The sequence below is a fragment of the Symphalangus syndactylus genome, chromosome 21, assembly GCF_028878055.3.
Source record: "Symphalangus syndactylus isolate Jambi chromosome 21, NHGRI_mSymSyn1-v2.1_pri, whole genome shotgun sequence".
NCBI lineage: Eukaryota > Metazoa > Chordata > Mammalia > Primates > Hylobatidae > Symphalangus > Symphalangus syndactylus.
Window position 1 is genome coordinate 76408860 of NC_072443.2, and position 21720 is coordinate 76430579.

Consider the following 21720-nt stretch of genomic DNA (forward strand, 5'->3'; position numbering starts at 1 on the left):
CACAAATACACCAGTGAGATTTGTAATGAATAAAACATGTATGTGTTTTAAAAATGCTTTTACTTAAAATAATTTTAATATAAATTTTAGTCTATAAGAAATAGCTTATAGATCACTGAAATCATAGCTGGAATCTTATGTTTTTACTCTTTCAGCCAGATATTTATCCACTAGGGCTTTGATATGAATCTTTATCAACCCCTTATTTTTCCAGAAAACTAAATGATCAAATAGGTTTATTTGAACAGATGCCTAAAACCTCACAGAATCATTATATTCCACCTTCGTTTTACATTAGATTTGTTATTTACAGAAACAGTGGGTTTTGCCATTAACTAAATTTGTCTTCATTTCTCTGTGGTGTGAAGTGTGAATCTGTGTGGTCCTAAGTTTTGGCTCTCTCTGCTTAGCTATTTTTTTTTTTTCTAATTGATGTTAACCACAAAGGAGAAGAAACCACTCACAGAAATACATTTTTTCCTCTTGCTTGTAGGGACAGTAACCCTGTGGAGACTGATATGTTGCAACAATAGATGGATAGACATCCTGTTTATAGATTAATAAATGGATCCTTCACCAAGTTGCCAATTTTATGGGTGTTCTCTATATTAACTCTCCAACAAACGATGATGGAGTATACGTATTTACATGCATCAAGATGACATAAGTCTGAGATGATTGGACAAAATATGGCTCAGAAGGAATGTGCCAATAAATATTCTTAATCTGCACCAATGTAGCTCCCATTACAAATAAAATATAGATATTGCATTATAAGCAGTGAGTATCCTGCTTTGAAAGCAATTATCTGTTAAGCTGGAAAGACAGTTTTGTAAATATTTCTGAACAGTCAATTCTAATAGCTGATTTGCCAAGAGAAAATTATATAACTCTTTTTTTAAGCCTTTTGATGCCCCTTTATGAAATAGTATGACCACAATCTCTTTGCTGTATTTTTTTTAGCTTTGAATATCTCTGTGGCCAAATTATACATTATGGTAGTTTTTGCATGATTTATTTTAAACACACGGCACTCAAAAAAGAACATTGCATTTGCCATTCTAAATGTCCAAGTGGTTTTTGTAATCATGGCAATGGTTCTGATTCTCAGTTCAAAAGGATATGGGAACTATGGCTGTAAAAAATAGAAACTGTGCTTGTGCAATTCCCCCAAATCTCTGTGCCCTTCAGTCCTTTTAACTCCTTGTCTCCTGTTCCTATTTATAATGCCAATCAATATTTCCATCTTCAGATTTTTCTTCTCCTGAAAATCCTGTTAATACCTGACTTAACCACTACTACCCTGTCTGCTGACAACTACAGAAGCATTTATATGCCACCCTTGGCCTGGCCAGGGCCTTTGTAGTTGCTGTCCTTGATTGTGAAAGCTTTCTACTTTTGTAGATACTGTAACTTTGACCTAAATAATGAAATGATTAGCATCTATGTAAAGAAGGACCCTAGATCTCTGTGCCACCTAACCACTAATATACCAGCTCCTGAACACCTTTTCTGACAGCTCTCTGCAGATCACATTTCCAACCCATTGACTCTTTTGCAGAAAATAACTAAATTAAGGTGTTATAATTTAGAACACAGATGGTTTGCTAAAGCACACATTAAGCTAGAATCCAAATTATTTGACCAGAAGATTTTTTTCAAGGAGCATTACTTAGGTCTAATACTTCATAGAATATACTTTGGAGAATTTTGATTTAAGGAAACAGATCCTTGTTTTGGGAGGAAGTATGTCTTTGTAATTTATATGGTGCAGTATTCACATTAGTTTTTAACCTGTTAAGCTACGCCAGTATTCCTAATGGAAGATGTCTTCATTCTATTTAGAGCTGGAAGTCTATATTTAATTTTTTTGCTTTATATATACCTAATCATACATAATTAATATATTCTTGGTGGTTATGCAGGATGTGAATTGGATTTCTTTACTGCCTGATATTTTCTTTGTAAAAGTTATTAAAGGAGGGGCAATGTTGACAGACTAAACCTTTAGTTGTAATTTTGTGTAATTATGTGTAAATATGTGTCATGTAACTCCAAAGTTAGGGAAGCAAATATACACTTGCACTGACTCTTTCCCCTACTTCCATGGCAGACATTGTTAACAGTTCGAAGATCTCTGCCATGGGACTAACTAGAATGTGCCCCTATCATCATTCTTCAAACAGCCACTTACAGTGTTACCATGCCTACAAGTGGCCATTCCACTGCCTGATATCTAAAATCTGTACTGATGATGATGTCTCACCATTAGAATTTTTATGGCCATAATTTCAAAGAATAATAGTGGCAATGGTATAAATTTCAGTGTTTCAGACATGGGGAGGAGGAGCTATCAGTCTGCAGAGAGAGTTCTTGTTAGGAACATCTGTTTCAGCTCAGGACAGAGTTTAGTGTTTGAAGGCCAGGCCCCACTCTTGTACCTTCATGACCCCTCCCCAGCCCCATCTAACTAGGAAATGCAAACCATGAGCTCTGGACAATTCTTTTATCAGTAAACAGGAAATATCTCTATTGTAAAGAACTAAAACCCATTGGTCCACAAACCTATAGAAGATATCTTACCTCTGATTGATTTTAATTCAGCAGCAAAATTTGAAAGCAAGAAATACTTGAGCACCAGAATATAGGACTCAGAAGCATGTTCTCGAAGCTTGGAAATAGGACCAACATGGAGCTGGAACTCCTGACTAATCTTGGGAGTCTCTGATTATAGAGAGACTCCCAGAGGGAGTGGAACGAACATGGACTTTACAGTAAGACCAACTCAGTTTAAATCTTGACAACATTGCCTACTGCTGTGTGATGTTTAAGCTCATTGAGTTTATTTACCAGGGGAAGTTATGATACATAATTTTAGCACCTAGGAAAATTAGCACTCAATAAACCTTAATCCTCCATACAGTTTTGCTTATTCTAGCAAGGAGTAAATTATAGAATATAAGTAAAGTGAAGAATTTAGGAAGAAGAGACAGAATAAGGACAGATTAGAGTCTAATTAGACCCATTTCCCTAGATTCGCCTGACTGCTCTCAGAGGTCAACCTGAATGGAAACTTGACTCTCCATCAAGTTACTGTCCCCAGAGGATCTATCCATAAGATGTCGTTTCCATGCTATCAGTTCAGAGAAGTTGGAATAAAATGGTTGGTTCATCTCAATTGGTGAATCTAAAATGCCCAAATCTTGTTTTGTATTAAGAGTGTTGTATAAGACGTTTCCTTTTGATTCTGAGATTTTCAGGCAGGATCGTGGACTCACTAAAATTATTTCTTTTTTCCTTGGAAGAAATTAAAAGGGCAGAGTGGGAGGGTATCTTTCGAGGAATGCTGTTTTTCACATGTCAGTTTTAGCTATTTTGGAGGTACATGAGTTGCTTTATTCCAAGGATCCTGGCATTTGAATTCATACAAAAGAAAATAATTTCAAACTCCAAGAATATACCAAAGGTAGAAAAGTGAGCCTGAGCAGCTTGCCAGAATTTCAGCAGAAGGCAAATCTGGTCCCAATCGAACCAATCTGTTGGTTTATTTGTATTATTACAACAAAGCCCAAGATTGAATTCCTCACCTGAATCACTTCCTTATTGACTGAATCCATTTAGACTCCCCTCTAATTTAGCAGAGTATTTTTTATTAAAGCCAGACATACAAACATCAGTTATCCAAGCTGCATCTCATTTCCTTCACCATTTATTTTCCTTCGTTGGCTGCCAATGGATTAGAAGACATGATTAGAATTCATCAAGAAAATAAAAACAACAAAAAAGAAAAACGGTTTCACAAAAACAGATGCTTAAACAAGAACAACAATGTTCAGAATTAAAATAAGTTGTGATTTTTTAAAAAAAAGTCCTTATCTTCACTAATGTAAACCTGCTTGCTTGATTTTTATCAACCTCGTGCCTGCTGCAGTGGGACTAAATTAGCATTCCTGACTGGAATAGGCACAGACAAAACCTAATAATTGCACTTACTGTGCTTCATGTATATGCTACAGTATTTGTAAATACAATGGAGTACTTAACTATTTGCAATAACCATTGCAAAGTAGCTGGCTTACTGTGAAAGTTTTCTATTTGTTCACTTCCAACCAATGTCAGGGAGGAAAAAAGAACAAAACAGAGACTTTCCTTCTATGAACTTGTTAAAGGTAACAGGTTTTGTTTTAAAGGAATGTTACTAAAGTTGGTTGGACTACTTTATGGAATTGGCCACCACTACGGCCTGGGTACCTTAGTGTTATCAGTGATGGCAAGAAAATAATGCAAGAAAGAACGACAACGTAATGTCTGAAAATTGTTATCAAAGATATATCAAGTGACATGAAGAAGGAGGGGTAATGGTATACTTGCCATGAATTTGAGGGGAAATGAACCAAATCACCTCTATGTCAGGTTAGCAAACTATGACCTGTGGGCCAAATCTGGCCCACCACTTGTTGTTGTAAATAAAGTTTTATTGGAATACAGCCATGCTCTTTTACTTATATATTGTTTGTCTATGATTGCTTTCATGCTGCAACAAGGGTAAGTAGTTGTGACAGAGACTGGCTCAGAAAACCTAAAATGTATACTGATAGAGCTCTTAAAAGAAAAATGTTGTCAACCCCTGGTGAATGTCAGTGGCTTCCCTATCATTACCCAGCTATTCCTGACTGCCCTGCGTGTGCTGTGGTGCAACAGATGTTGGTTTGAACTATAACTGCTTAATAGCGAAGAGACCCTAAATATTCTGAGGCTCAGTTTATCTATAAAATGAAGGTTAAAAATACATATATAAGCTTATTGTAAATTCATTGTAGATGCTCAATATATGTTAATTTCCTTCCTGACCTTACTATAGTCTGTGTAGGTGTCTTAAAACCAAAGGCTTCTCAAACTCTTTGTCATGGCGTTTGCTCTGTGAGACTCTGCATGATTTGCGAGGGGGCCCATCTCGTTTCCATCACTCTACTTCTCAGGCCCCAGGGACCTGATACTTCAGATTCTGTTCAGTTTCTGAAATGCACCACACTCTTTTCTGTTCCTGCACCTTTATACATGGTATTCTGTTGTCTTAAGATACTTTTCTCCCTCTCTTAATCTTGATCTACCTGCCCTCTTCCGGACTGCCCCTCAGACTCTAGCTTAAATGTCTCTGCCTATGAGAGACCCTCACTCACCACCTAGTGTAATATAGGTCCTGTCCTGCTGCTCACATAGGTCCTAGCATTTTCCTCCCCTTCATAACTATTATCATGGTTTGCAGTTTTAGATATATAGAACATTTTTGTCTAATTTTAAAATCTTTCTTGCTGGCTTAGCTACTGCCTACAAGCACAGGGCACATAGTAGGCCCTGAAGAATATATATTAAATTAATAACTTTTTATTGAGCGTCTTGCAATATTTTTATTTCATTAAGGGGAGTCAGGATCATATTGAAGAAAAAGAGCTGAATTTTTAGACTGACAACAAACAGGCTGCGTAATTTGGCACAAGTTGTTTTTACCTCTGAGTCTTGGTTTTCTCATCTGCGAAAGGGGGGTGGGTAATATCTGTCTCACAAGTGTATGGCAGAGTTGGTTGTGGTAATGAACACGCAAGGACTAAGCCAGCACTCATTGTAGGCCTTCTCTAGGTTTGCTGGCTTGGAAGGATATTTGACAGTAGATAAAGCTGTAACCCCTGATTCTCCCAGATCTTCATCTCAATTTGGGGATGATTATACCCACCTCCTGTGATACTTATGTGTTAAATGCGTTAGTACATATACAATAATTAGAATACTGAATACAACCTGCTAAATGCTTTAGTAATGTTAATTGTGGTTGTTTTTGTGATTGCTATTCATATATCAACTCTTAAGGATTGTGTACACTTTGCCCAGAAAAGTACACATGCAGACAAAAATTCTATAGACAGCTGTGAAGAATTCACAATTCCTCTGAAACTCATAGTCCTCTCCTGAATACATATGGTGTGCACTAACACTTGCCATTATCTGAAACTCATAGCCCTATCCTGAATGCATATGCTGTAGGTTACCACTTGCCATTGGAGGTCTTAGAGGCCATATCCTGTAGGAGTAGGGTAGCCATGGGACTTAACTACTATTATCCCCCAAAAATGTTGTGTTTGTGAATTCACCTGACTGAGGAATCCCTATTATTCATCAGATATTCAAAAGGATCCATGTTCCAAAGGAGAGGTTTAGTATTGATTTTTGTTGGTTTGTTTATTTGGGCAGTGGGGATGATGTTGAAAGAAGCTTGATAAATAGCAAGGGCTGTAGCTGTTCTTTTTTCAAAGTTTAGTTTTTACTTTTAATTGTGGACCAAAATCTGCAGCTAGAGTGTGTTTTGCAAAGCCAAACACCCAGACATTTGAAAAACTTATGTATGGACTGCCTGACCACCTGCACAGCTGCCAGCGCAAACTTGCCTTGGGATCAGCTGTCTGGGGTCTGGGGACCTGGGCCCTATATCTGGCACTTCAACTGCCTCATTAGATGATCTTTACTTTTGTGAAACAGTAAATAGCAACCCTCATAATTCTCACCCGAGAATTAGAAAAAGCCTGTGTTCCCAAAAGCACTTGGGATCTTCCAGGAGAGTCTCTGGGTACTTAAATAGACCTAACACTGAATTCTTAAAAAAAAAAAAAAAAAAAAAAAATTCTCTTTGCCAGGGGGCTGGGGGAAGATAATTAAAAGTTGCTGTTGGTATCGTCATGGAACAGCAGTTAGTGGTTGTAAAATGAATGAACATGTGAGGCACACATTGAAAATTTGACATGCTTTATAAATGCTAAATAATAATAATGATATCACAAGGCTTTCATTTTTAAACTCTCTTAATTTCATTCCCAGTTTGAGATTGCAAATTACAGTAGTTAATTATAGAAATTGGCCCAGAGTTAAACCTTAAATCAGATTTCCATTAAAGTGCATGACTGCAGCAAATTACTTTACAGTGGGAGAGAAGGCGAGAATGGCATAATCTCTGGTTGAGTGGGATCTTCTCACCACCCAGGGTGGTGACTTTCCTCTTAGGGTGCTGTGGTATACCGTGTGTCCTAAACAATCCCATTTCCCTGAGCTAAGCAGCCTGTGTACTTCTATGTCTTGTCGCTCTTCTTGTAGAAATCTCAATTGCTTTGTTAGTATTGGTCATACTCTTTCTGCTCCTCTGTCTTCCTCATGACTTCTCACTCTCCCTTTTGCACTCTCTCTCTCTTTTATTCTTTTGCATTCTCTCATGCCTTCTCTTTACTGCTTCTTGTTCACTCATTCTCTCTCTCTATCTCTCTCTGTCTCTCTCCCATGCTCTCTCATGGTTGTTCTGTATTTCTCATTGTCTCTCATGCACTCACTCTCCTCTCTGTCCTTCTGTTCCCCTCCTATAACTTCTCTTCTGCGTTTCAGGGAGCCTGCTTTCAAGACTTGCATCCACCCAGTTCCTCCACCAGAAGGAAGAGGCCAGGCACGGTGGCTCACACCTGTAATCCCAACACTTTGGGAGGCCAAGGCAGGAGGATCAGTAGAGGTCAGGAGTTCGAGACAGCTGGCCAACATGACAAAACCCCGTCTCTACTAATAGTACAAAAAGTAGCCAGGTGTGATGGCAGGTGCCTGTAGTCCCAGCTACTCAGGAGGCTGAGGTATGAGAACCGCTTGAACCTGGGAGGCAGAGGTTGCAGTGAGTCAAGATTGCACCACTGCACTCTAGCCTGGGTGACACAGTGAAAATGTGTCTCAAAAAATAAATAAACTAACAAGGAAGAAATAAGAGGATCCAAGTTCCCATCCCTGGCATCTGGCACCTGACAGTCTCGGCCTCACTTGTATCATCTTAAGTTACTTCACCATTCAACCATTAGTTCCTCAGCAAACTAAGTTGGGTGACATATCTGCCTTTATCCTGGCTGCTCCCTTTATCTCAGATCCTGCTCTTTTTTTTCTTCCTGTCTACTAGAACCTCACCTCTTCCAAAAATCCTCTGTCATGTCAGCAGCCTGCATCACTGCCTCTCCCCTGGTCTTGGCTGTTTGAGACAGCTCTAGACCCTGTATTGTAATTGTCAGTTTATTGGTCTGGCTCTCAAACTAGTCTTTGAATTCTTCCCTGAGGACAGTGATGATACTTTATCCTTCTCCATATCCCAAGAACTTAATTCTGTACCTGGTAAAAGGGAGATGTTCATCACGTGTCTGTTGAAATTAATTCTTTCATTGTTAAACCATTATTTTTACATGATTATGCCATATAATGGATTGTGCTGGCTACAGATTATAAAAAAATGGGAAAATACATAATCTTTGTTTTAGAGAAGCACAAAGATGATCCAAACAGGGGAGTTGCATCTTGGGGATGGGGATGGGGAGAGGAAGGTAAGAGGAGAATAAAGTACATTGGAGAACAACAGCTATTCATTTCTCAGTAAGTCTAACCAAACCAGTTACTCCTCTGCAGTTAGAAAAGAAGGCTTTTCCTGGGGTTCAGCACCAACTAAAGTAGTTGAATTTTAGGCACAAGTGGTTGTATGAAGAGTATCTATTTTTAACATCGGACTCTAATTAAACACGAGATACTGACACACGAGAGACTCATGGGAACTGATGCCAACTGAGGCAACACTGATTCACAGCTCCTGTTTGACACTTACTCCAGGCACTCACCCACTAAGTAGAATTGAATCGCAGGGTCTCAAGCCCCTTCTCTCCTTTTTGCTCCTATCCCTCACTCCTGCCTGTTTAGGTGAATTCACATAAGATTATCATGTAAACTATACTCTATAAAATGATCATAAAGCTTTAGATGGGTTAAACAGGGTCAGTGATTCTAATTTGATGAGAATTCCCTGAGAAGTTGACATCCGAACTTGTCGTTAAGGAATGTGCAGGCTGGAACATGGCAGAGGCATGCAGGTGCCAATGTGTATTTTACTAGAATGCCAAGTTCCTCTGCACAAACCTTACTGAGCCTCAGCAGGTCCTGAGTTTCTATCATGGACCCCGTGGAGTCATTCTTGCTCTTGAATGTTTTTCTTCTATTGTTCTGGCAAGTTCCTCTCCATCCTACAGTTATTTGGAAACTACGGCTGTACCAAGCCTCAATGCTAACAGCATTTAATAGCTGTCATTAGAAAGCAAGCTTCTGCTTACCAGTCGTCCTGCTGTGAATAGTAATGGGAGATTTCTTTTTTGGGAGTAGCCCCGATCTCTAATTGGTTTGAAAAATATTGTTCATTTCTTTGATTCTTAAGGCATTACCTTTTTGTTGAATTTCAATAAGTTTGTATTTCCATTATATTTGAATTCAACATGAGCTGCAGTCTACTGAAAAAGGTTTTCTTACTTGCTGTCTAGGTAAGCTGCCCACTTTTATCACTGCTTGCTGAATAAATGCAAGTGTATATATCCATTAAGTACATTTAAAGCCATGTGGTAAACATTTCACATGTATTATCTCATTTAGGCCTTTCAACATCCTGTGGGCTAGGTCCTCTTTTTATTCCTGTACTACAGAGGAGGAAATGTTCAAGAGAGGTTCTGTAACTCACCCAAGGTCCCAGCCCTAGCAACAACATCAATGAACACATCAGTAGACACTCTAGGGAGCTGGCTTTGGGCCTGGCCACAGCCACATGACAGCTGTGTGACCTTGGGACAACATCCGCCAGTGCACCCGATGGCTTTCTCAGCTAGAGAGCCAACCTTCACCCTGCCTAATGAGTAGGGTTCTGGGAAGGCTCACAATAAAAAATAAAGATTTGTGTGATGGCACTTTCTAAACAGCTAAATGCTATACAAATGTAAGATATTCTCTTCTCGTATGTTTGGTGTAGGTAATTTAACACATGGAAATAATGGGATTCTATGCAGCACATACATATATGCTTTACAATTAGTGTGGCATAATTTAATTGTGACTCTACTATTGGAATTTTGATGCCTCCAGCTTGATGAATAGGCATTTTCTGTGGGTGTTATCAATTAATCTAGGTAATGAATTCTCTTCATTATCTCGTTCTTCATGTTAATTATACAGGATTTTCTTATGCCTATTTATCAAGTCAGGACAAGTAGAGTTTTTTTTTTTTTTTGGCCCATGTGCCTTTGAATATGGAATATGTACAAACAAGTTAACATGATGGGTGATGGGTTTAAATTTACATTTCTGAGAAGCTCCAGTCAGTAGCTTGACTTTCCTTACATTGTTACTTATGCTGTAAGCTGCATCTCTTTATTTCGAGAGTCTTTTTTTTAATCAAAAGGTTGCTGTCTAAGATAATTAAACTATCTCTGATTTTTGAGAACATACCTCTCTAGCATATCAAAGAGGTATTAAGGAAGCATGAAAACGTTTGAGTGTTTTTTACCTTTTAATACAAAACAATAAATGGTTTCTGATTTTGAAATATTGTATGAGGCACCGTGACATATAAAAATGTAATTGTAAATCATGGAGGGAAAAAACCTAAGTGCAAGAAATTTTAAATGATACTACTCATGAAAAGAATAGACAATAATATTTTCAAAAAAAAGAAGACATTATATAATAGACAAATTAGTGATGATTAAATTCATTTTGAGTTGAAAAGAGTGATTGATGGGAAAATTTGGTAACGTTATATTGTGATATTTATTAATTTATTACTAATATGAGCTTTCTTAACATGTTCTGGGCCGTTTTTGTATTTTATGCTCTGTGTAAAACAAAAACAAAAAAACAAGGAGTCTTATTTTAATTGTCTCTATTATTTAACCAGTTATTTTTGAGACTGTTGGCGATCAGCATTTTGATTGGTAACTTTTTATTTTTGATTTCAGGTTGAAGCCATCCTTGTCAATATATTTGGTGGTATCGTCAACTGTGCCATCATTGCCAATGGGATCACCAAAGCCTGCCGGGAGCTAGAACTCAAGGTGCCCCTGGTGGTCCGGCTTGAAGGTGAGTCATGGTAGATTTCCGCTGTGCCAGTACCCCTTCTCCAAGGTCAGGTGACCAGCATGTTCTGGATTCACAAACTTCCTAACAGAAGGAAACACTGGATTGTAAAAGATGAAACAAACGCAGTACAGCAGGACTTCCCTGGGCCTCTAACAAACTAATGTGGGTTGTAGCTCTCCAAATATGGCAGGTGTTATGAGTCTCCAGATTTCCCAAACTTACCCCAGAGCGAAAGCCCTTTTATTTATGAATCATTTTATGAGATTAGTGTTTGGGGAAAAACACTCTGAGAAATGTTTCTCTGAGAATCATGCATCATAATTGAGGATCCCAAAAAGGTTTGGTTTTTTGGCTTATATTTGTCAATGTTTATTAATTGATTTAATTGATAAATTAATCTGATAACTGAAATTACTTGGAATTTAAAAAATAATTCTTAAAAAATAATTTGTATATTTATAGTATATTTTATATATCATATGTATTATATATTTTATAAAAATAAGTATTTTTAAAAATTTTTAGTAAGAATAATGACATTGTTTTACAGGTTTGTAAATACTTTTCACATTTAGCGTGTCTGTTTCTGCATAAAATGTTATCACATGTTTTGGTTGAAGTATATGAAGAAAATCTGGCCTCACAGACATATGTATTTTTCAAAATGGGAGTAGTTTTGTCCGTTTGTTTATTTGTTTGTTTGTTTGTTTTGAGACAGGGTTTGTTTGTTGCCCAGGCTGGTCTTGAACTCCTGGCTTCAAGTGATACTCCTGCCTCAGCCTCCCAAAATGTTGGGATTATAGGCTTAAGCTACCACACCTAGCCAGGGGGAGTTTTTAATGCTCTTTTCATATAGTTCTGAATATTCTTTGGTACTACACTAAAAGTCTACAGGTAATAGTTTATTGAAAATTAGTGTCCATGTGGAATCTGAAACTATCTCGATGAACTTTTCATATTCCATTAAACCCCACTGGTCTGTCTTACACATTAAGTGAGTTTTATCCATGCATGGTTCAAAATCATTCATTGATTATCCAGAAAATTTGTGATTATGCAGATCTTCCAAAGGTTATCTCATTTCAATATACAATATAAAAAAAATCACATTTGTTAATATTCCCACCATCATATTAGAAAAGCTTTTTATTACGAAGCTGTGAAGTTCACAGGGCAGATGCACATTGTCTAGAATTTGAATTTCACTTTAAAGTGCAAATTTTATCAGCCCAAAACGGTTAAGTTGTTTTCCTTGATGGGACAGACTCACTTCACTCATATTTAAGAAAATATCTGCCAACTAACCAAGTCTGAGCAACTATAGTGTGTCAGTCTTTATTCCAAGAAAAAAACAGCATTTCATGGAAAAGTGAGCAGTTTAGCTTGATACCCAGACAATTGCACAAACACTTTTCCTCAGAACAGTTCAGGATGCTGCAGAAGTGTTTTATGTGTGTTTATCATTTGGTCACAAAGAGTATCAAAAAGGTGTGTACTCAAGGGTTGAGGTTTAATGAAATAATGTTTTTTTTCTTACTGTGAGTGTGTGATAGTAAAAAGTACAATGATCTCTCAGGTATAGTGGTGCATGCCTCTAGTCCCAGCTAAGCAGGAGACTGAGGCAGGAGGATTGTTTGAGCCCAGGAGTTCAAGGCTGCAGCAAGCTATGATCATGCCACTATACTCCAGCCTGGGCAACTTAGCAAGACCCCATCTCAAAAAAAAAGTACAATGACTACTAGCACAGTATGGTGCCACTGCCTTGATTCCATGATAACATGCCAGCAGTTTTGCCTACCATTGCTTTCAACCTATCAATACAACATAGTATTCTCTTATTGTTATTATTACTACCACTATTACTATGAGAGTGGTTTTTACCTTAAGGAGCACCTCCTGCCCCCGCCTAAAGTGTGTTAGGATGTTTTCTCTAAGGTAAGGCAGTGGATGTCGAACATGGGATAAATTTCAATTACTCACATTATCCTAGGGATAAAATGGAAACCCAAAGGGCCAAATATAGTAGATTATTTACCTGGAAATTGATATATTAGATCTAAGAAAGCTAGCCTAACTAATACTTTGGTCAGGTCCTGTGAGCCTTTGTCTAATGTTGACGTGTGGTAAAGTTTAAGCATTAAGAAGTGTTTTTTAGACAACGGAGCAGATTTGAGGCTTGACGGCAGCGTGGGATTCCCTCAGTGTCTTACTTGGTTTAAGCTGATGATGATGAACTGAACACCAGGAGGAAGGAGGAAGGGGGTTCTGCAGGGAAAAGGGGGAGAGGATGCGAGTGATAAGGCAGGAGAGGTGAAAGATGTCACTGTGAAGTGAAACTGGTCCCAGTAAGGACATGTCCACAGGGGACAGTGAAGGAGGAAGGAGATGAAGAGGTGAGTGGGCACTGGTGAGGCAGAGAGCAAAGTGATGAACAGGACATGCAGAAAATGGAGACCTGGAGAGTAGGAAGAGAAAGGACAACGAGACTCAAACATACAGAAGGACAAGGGCACGCACTGACAAAAACATCAGACCCTCCTCCAAGAGCCACGTCTCCAATGACAGCAGCAACAGAACGACCTCGGACAGGCTGTGGGTGGAGGTGGGAAACAGGTCCGTCTTACCTTGCAAGGGGACAGGGCTTGAGTAGAGAACAGAAGACGGAAAATTAACTCTGTACAGAACACACACTGGAAACAAGCACCGGAGAGAATGCCTAAATCCAGAAAAGTGCGAAGAGGCCAGGGGACATCATCAGACACAGAACTGGACCTTGGCTCTGCTGGGGATCTGCATTCACTCTGCCCAGAACAATTCCACCACTCAGCTAAGGGCCCCTGTTCTCCATGTATTCTGGGTGTTAGCAGCAAATCTTGGGCTCTAATATTCTGAATGAAAATGTTTTCAAAGCTACTCAGCCCACAGTCAATCTACCGAGGCTGCCTTTTTGATAGGAGGTAAAGGCATTATTACTGCTCTCATCTCTTGGTCTTAGAACCTAGCATAACTGAAGACTTGAAGAATGAATAGCCACCAAGCATATGGGACACAGCTGAAAACTCTATGGCTGCCTCTAAACTCTTTAATACCCATAGGTTTCTCTCCAGCAGACCAAAGGATCACATACCATCATGTAGCAAATAGGAGTGCAAATTGTGTCCTTCTTAGCTTACCAAGTCCATGCTAAGAAGGACACGATTTGTACTCTTCTATTTGTAGCTCCAATTTATCAGTATTTCAGAATCAAGGATAAGAAAGTGTCCACCCAGAGGAGGTACAGTGCCTAGTCAAGAAAGCGAAAGACACAGAATATGTTTATGTTCACAACAACTTTAGAGAGAGTTTAGGGAATGTTAGAGAGATTGGTAAGAATGAAGGGGGTGGTATAATTGTTTTTAAAGATACTTGGCAAAAGAAAAACAAAATGTTTATGTTGCTGAAACAAACCTTTTGGTATTGGGTGGAAAATCAAATTGAGAAGATGTGGCTAAGAGAAACGGGATCCAGTCTACAAATTATCTCGAAGTTTATTATTAATATATTAAGAGCTCAACTTGGAGTCATAATGAACACCTGAGAAACAAGCAAATTCCTCTTCAGACATATCTGAGACATAGAAGTTTGCTGCAGATTTAAATGGGACAGTAATAAAGAAAAAGGAATTCTTAAAAAATTATCATAAGATGTTGGTGGATTCTGATAAAGAACTATAAAACCACTCTAAACATTTTGTATAATGTGTTTGGCCAAAACGCTTTGTACACTGACTATATAGAGCTGTCAGTAAATGTACATTTCTCGACAGTTTCATGAGTTGAGCCAAGTTAACCGTCTAGGTAATTTTTGTGCCAAGTTTTGTATACATTTCAAAAAGGAAAAAAGAAATCCTCATTTCAGATAATTTGTTCTTTATTCACACCAGAAACAATTGGTTACAAAGTCTGAATTTCCCCCAAATATGTAGCTGTTCATTTCACCCAAGAGTCTTTTGAATAAAAATAATCCTCCTTCTCAGTTGGTGAGTTCTGTTCTGATAAGGCAAGTAAATACATGTAATTATAAAGTTACCATTTTCAAAGAGGAGAATAATCCTTTCCTTACCCACTGGTAAAACAGCTTGTAATTATTATACAGCTGAGAACAAAGATTTGTCCACAAAATCCCACTACATCCAGCCTGATTTGATTGATTAAAACTTTTCTCATCAGGATACTTTCAATACATTGTGGTTGAGCAACAGAATCTTTAAAATGTGGGCTGCATATTAGAGAGACTTATGGCAAGGATCCTGGATCTTTTGAATGGTCACAGAACAAACAAGAAGGCCACTTACTTTATTCACAGGAAATAGATACTAGTAACAAAATGTGCCATTGGGTTTTGAAATGTCTGTTATCTGGGTCACTGAAAATCTCACAGTTCTTCAGACTGTGATAAACATGTGGCAGCGTGCCTGAAACTTAGAAAGTACTTAATAAGTATTAGCAATAAAAATTATGTACCATTGTAATTCAGTCTCTGGTAACATTTTTCCATCACATCTCATTTTTAGTGTCACTTGACTTTGTAATAGCTACTGGGATGATGGAGACCCCTTTTCACCTCACTCTCCCTAGCTAGACAATGGTGTGTGTTCTGGGAGTCTGAGCCAATTTTAATATTGATATGAATAAAGAAACTTGAGAAATTCATCCATCAAAAGAGAGTATAGTGTAATGTCAGGTCAAATAGAAACTACCACTAAGTGTCCAAAATATTTCCATCTCTTTGTACCACTTTATCTTTCTTTGTCCTTGTAGACAAATGAAGACTTGCTCTGTTTAGAAAAAAAACAGAAGGAACCAAATCATACTCTAAGATTGGATAAACTACAACTAAATGTAGAGAAAATTGTGAGAGAATAAGAATTTACGTTTTGACATAGAGGAAAGCAAATGAAAAATTTAGATGGAAGATAAAAGACATTTCCCAAAGGTCGCTGTAGTTGGCAACTTTTTCTCCACTGGAAGTACTGAGAACCACTATTTGTGACAAGATATTTTTGATTTGGGTTGGTTTTTCATTTTCACTGAGCTATCTTTGAAAACCACAGTTCTGCATGTGGTTTATGAAGGGCCTTTAAAATGACCATAACTTGTCCATTTGTCTGTCACATCTCTCCTTGGATGGTCCCCTGTATTCACACATCTTTCTCCACATGCAGTCTATCCAGTGTTGCAGCTTCATCTCTGATCCTCTCCCACGCTCTCTATTGAGTTCCCTTTCTGACTTTCCCAAGTCCATCAACTATGCCATCATTCTCCTAGTTCACAGATTTAAATTCCTTAGATTCCCCTTGTTCTCTCATCTCCTTTTCTCTCTGCTCTTCACTCCATACCACTTTATATCTGTGGCAATTCTGCTTGGGGTTTTGGTTCTACCTAATGTCATTGACTCGGTACCTACTCAGTTTTCCCACTCTGATCTTTTAGCCATAACATATTGCTGCAAAGCCATTACTCTCTCCAGGACAGCCTTCTGATCTACCCAGGTCCTGGGCTTTAGTTTTTACCACTGTTACGACCTCAATACCAACTCTCAGGTATGGATGATGACTTACTTGATGACTGACTTCTGATCCTCTACTCACTCCTTCCTTCTTCCTTTGCAGTGATTCAAATCTTACCTATCCTCCAGACTCAACTTGGAAATTCTCCTTTTATACTACTTCTTTGCTAACTCACATCTCTAAATGTACTGTAACTATAATAGTCCATGTTGAATAAGCATAAAGTGGGTTATGCCAATGAAAGTGAGTAGAGCTACGCTAGGCACTGACTTTAAGGGACACATTATTAGGAGTCTGCATTTCCTTAGTCTAAAAAGCATTGGCTTGATTTGCATTTAGTTCCCTTTAAGGATAATACCTTCTTCAAATTTCTGCAGTTTCACCTATGATCAGTGCCAAGAGTACAGTTATAACAGAATGCTTCATCTTCCGTTTATTAGGCATGGCCAATACAATGTTCGGATAGGTCTTGTCTTGCTATGGGACTGCTCCATTCACAGAAATCACACATAGGAATATTAGTGAGTATTCCTGATAGTTTCATGTTGAGTGTGAGACCCGGTATCTATCCGAGGATGTTTATCACACAAGATGCCAATTCCCACAAGAAGAAGAAAAGGACACCAGCTAGGACTCCAGAAATGTCTAAAGCTCTCTTGCTTTTTCTCTCTTGATAAAGATCCCAGGTTCTTATGATAAGAGAGGAGCTATAATAGTGGAAAGAGGGTAGTGGCTAAGAAAGGTCACTATGTATACTTTTCTTTGCATAAATTTGGAAGACAGTGCCCTCTTTGATCTCATCCTGAGCTATCATATTCAGTTCCTTCATGATATAGTGGACATTGTGAAGTTATCGATATTTCTGAAGATTCAGCAAACCAGTCTGGTGGCTGTCTGGGATCCCCTGATGGCTACCTTTACTAAGATAGAAGCAGGTCCTATTAGCAGGTAACACTTGTTACCAGTTTATAGATTTTGTCTTATATTGCTAATTTTTTCCATTTTATTTTCCCAGCCATCTAGTAACTGGAATTTTTTTTTTACATCTCTCTTGATCCTCCTTAATGCCTAAAGCTCATTGACCTGCACGTGGTATTTAGTAATATACTAATTAACTAATTAAAAAACCACAGGCATAAACCTTGGAAGTACATTTACTTAAAAGATTCAAATCTGATCATCTAACAAATTTAGAAATGTCAAATCTTCTTCTTAGTATCTCAGATAGACCTCTGATGCAATCAGCAGAGACTATTAAGGAAATAATCTTGAATGTGGTATTTTGCATATTTCAGCATGAATATCATCTGCGTATTATAAAAATCATTTAATTCTTCTGAAATACTAAGCAGAGTATGAAAATAAAAGATGCACTCCTTTAAATCTTTTGGGAAAAATTTAAGGCAGGGTAACTAGCTTTTCTAGAAATGTATGAATAACTAATAAATTGTGGGCCTCTGTGACAACTCAGGCACAGAAAGGATCACCAGAAAGAATGGGTCAATCGTAGTGTGCATTCATTTCTAGTTATTTTCAGTGACCAACAATAATATAATTTGCTGATAGAGACCTGTCCCCCTTTAAGAACAGGAGAAGAGTTGACTCTTAAAATCTGAGGGTCTCTGATCACTTTGACCCTGAAAACAGTCTGACATCAACATTTTAATCAGAAATACACCAATACTGATGCACTCATTAACTCCTTGATCAATTTTTTTTCATTGTAGCTTTGTCAGTTATTTTCCTTTTATGACTTTTATTGGGATCAATTATGCTGCGTTTAGACTTCTAAGAAGATTTAATTCATCGGTATGTTTTAATGTTCATATTAGGCTTTGCTGACTGCAGTGTCTGCTATTTTCATTTTTCCTTTGTGATTATTATTTCTATCAAGTCCGTATTGTGCAGATCTAAGCATGTCAGGCAGCCAGTCTCAGGGAAGGAGGGAGAAAGGAGAGTGGCAGAGAGTGGAAGAAGAAAGAGGTACAAAGAGAGAGGCAAGCACAGAGAACAACACAGGCTACAGCTGTCTGGGAGTCTTAATGTCAAGGGATGGGGGTACACCAGCAGAGTCAAAATATCCTTGGACTTTTTCTTGAGAAGGTCTCCGGGGAATTATGGCTGCAACACAGAGCTTGGGAAAACTGAGCTGTTTCAAGAATGATACTGTAAATGATATGTCTTGACTCTGTGTCCCCCCTCCCCAATCTCATCTTGAATTGTAATAATCCCCAGGTGTTGTGGGCAGCACCCTGTGGGAGATAATTGAATTATGGCGGTGGGTTTTTCCCATGCTGTTCTCCTGATGGTGGATAAGCCTCACAAGATCTGATAGTTTTACAAAGGGGAATTCCCCCCTACACATGCCCTTTCTTGCCTGCCACCATGTAAGACGTCCCTTGCTCTTCCACCACGATTGTGAGGCCTCCCCAGCCATGTGGAACTGTGAGTCAATTAAACCCCTTTCCTTAATAAATTACCCAGTGTTGGGTATGTCTTTATTAGCAGCATGAGAACAGACTAATACAGTAGATGTTGACTCAGTGGGGCTGCTTGAGTATAGTAATCTGAGTTTGTTGATAAAGTGTACAAGACTTTTGGATCGTTATCATATTAAAGTGTCTGTTATTCAGGCGGATCACGAGGTCGGAGATAGAGACCATCCTGGCTAACACGGTGAAATCCCGTCTCTACTAAAAACAAAAAAAAAATAAAAAAATTAGCTGGGCGTGGTGGCGGGTGCCTGTAGTCCCAGCTACTTGGGAGGCTGAGGCAGGAGAATGGCGTGAACCTGGGAGGCAGAGCTTGCAATGAGCCGAGATCGCGCCACTGCAGTCCAGTCTGGGTGACAGAGCGAGACTCCGTCTCAAATAAATAAGTAAAGTGTCTGTTACTGCTTTTACTGTAGTGGTTCTCAGAGTATGATCCACAGAACTGACTTTCTCACTCCTTTGTGTTTTTTCTTGGTCCCTCTGAGACCTTCTGGCCTCTCAGGAAGGCCATCCTGATCCCACGGTGTTCCCTAAAAGTCCAGATCCCATAGGTAGCCAATCTAATTAGCTTACCTAATAGCCACCACTCCCATAGTTCACAGCCCATCCAACCAAGCCGTGGAGTTAGGGTCTTTGAAGAGGCCCAACAGATCCTTTTCCACCTGGGTTCTGATCCCAGTGAGAAATAAATAGACTGAGAAAACAAAAATATTACCTTCATCACCAAAGAAAAAAGAAGTAGTTGGAGGATGCACCTTATTGTGTGACCAATAGTGAGCTTCCTTACTCTGAGCCCCAGAATTAGGCAGCTTTGTAAACCCAGTCACAGGCACCACTAGACTTCAGTGTACCTTCCATCCCAGGGTGGAACCCAAGGAGCAGAGGATGACCTGGACTCACTCTGAGTGGCATATCCCTAAAAGGAAGGCCAGAGGAAGGGGTGGGACTACCCATGCCAACTTTCTCCATTCGAATATTCAGTCAGCTCCCTACACCGTCACCACTCCTAGATGGAGCCAGTGATAGGCAAAGGGAACAGGAGGGGTTACACTAATGACTGTCCCTCTGCATGGAAGGAAACATCCCCCAGTGCACATCATAGGTCTTATCTGCCCCAGGAGTGGGCTGCCTTTGGTCGGGTAGCTGCCCCACTCTAGGCAGTGGTCATGCCTTCAGAAACAAGAGCCTGAAGTTGCTTCCCTGAGCAGTAGCTGTGGGTGTGGCCATTTTTGTAAGGAGAGGTTTTAAAACTGGGCAGGTACCAGGACTGGCATATCCTGAGTGCTGCCTTATAATGTCAGAACACCACTGCGTGCTGTTGGATATCTTCTGAGTGACTAGTCAGTTCATTTCTTCCTGACTCAATTTCCACTTGAAAGTCGTATTTGATGAGCCATCAAAAAGAGAGTGAGCGAGGACATTGCTATCAGGAGGAGACTTAGAGGTGATTCAGTCTGCAGTGTCTTATAGAGGCTAAGTGTGTCCCGCTAAGACTCTTCCAGAGAGCGCCACCTTGAGGCTGTCCTGAGGCAGAACTACCTTTGGGGAAAGACTTCATGAGAAATGTTTTGGATGAGGGAAGACAGCTTTCATCTCATGCCACCTTCTCTTTATTGGCAGTGGCTGCCTGAGCAGTGCTGTGCCAAGAAAGATTCTGAGGCTGTATCCCAGCTCAGTGGAAAAAGAGTTCTATGATCTTTCTAACCACACATGTGGGAAGGGGTGGAGGGAGTGGAAATTCGAGCCAATATTTGCCATTGTCAATTCAAAGAGACCATAGGTGGGCTTTTTCTCTCCTAGATATATAGCTGCTCACCACTATATCAAGTCAGAAATAGAGACTGCAAGCTGGGAAACACCAGATGAAGATGATTCTTGTCTTCACCTGACCCTTTAGCCACAAGGCCAGAAATTTGGATATAGAGCAAAGGTCTATAAACTTTTTCTGTAAAGGGCAGGATTTTAGGCTTTGTGACTGTATATTCCCTATTGTGATTACTCAGCTCTGCCATTGTAGTGTTGAAGCAGCAATAGACAATAGGTAGAGGAATGGACATGGCTGTGCCACAGTAATCTTTTTTTAACAAAAACAGATAGTGGAACAGATTTGGCCCATGAGCTATAGCTTACAGATCCCTAGTGTAGACAAGAGGCCAGCAGCAAGACCTAGAATTCTGGAAAATCCTCATGTGTGTTATCTGTGTCTAAATCTCCCTGCCCCTAAGCTCTGAAATGTCTCATGAGAGTCAAGTAAGAATTTGGCAGGCAATATTAAGCTCTGAGAATCTGACTTCTTCCCAAGGAAAATATTAGCAATGAGGTCCACTCAGTCATTTCCCCACATAAGGACAGAATCACACTCAGTGACGCAGTGATGAGTGTGATTCTGTCTTAGGCAGTAATGGTGGACCAAAGTCAGCATTTTCGACAAAAGTCTCACACTGTTAAAATTACCTTTGAAAATTTCTTAAATCATCCATAAATGAGAGTATGCATGGCTTGAAAGCTAGGAGGAAGATTCAAGGAAAACATGAAAGGTAAATTCACATGCAGATATTTGGGTGTATAAAACATCCCTTCTTTAAAAGAATTGTCTTATCCCTAGCAGATGATGGCAGGTGAGCACAGAAGTGTAAGGTTCTTGCTTGCCAGAGGGTTCGTTCCATTCTAGTTTAATATTAAGGCTCCTTTAACTTTGGTTTAGTATCTATGTTGCCTTTTTTTCAAGGG

At 39.1% G+C, this 21720-nt stretch overlaps 1 protein-coding gene across 4 annotated transcripts in view; it reads left to right on the forward strand.

Annotated features, from left to right (window-relative positions):
- SUCLG2 (succinate-CoA ligase GDP-forming subunit beta) overlaps positions 1-21720 on the forward strand; it is a 406175-nt gene that overhangs the window by 266284 nt on the left and 118171 nt on the right. For all 4 annotated transcript variants that reach the window (XM_063630773.1, XM_063630772.1, XM_063630771.1 and 1 more), the window contains exon 10: positions 10830-10950. In XM_063630773.1, coding sequence (XP_063486843.1) covers positions 10830-10950 — 121 coding nt within the window. The remainder of the gene's footprint in view (positions 1-10829; positions 10951-21720) is intronic.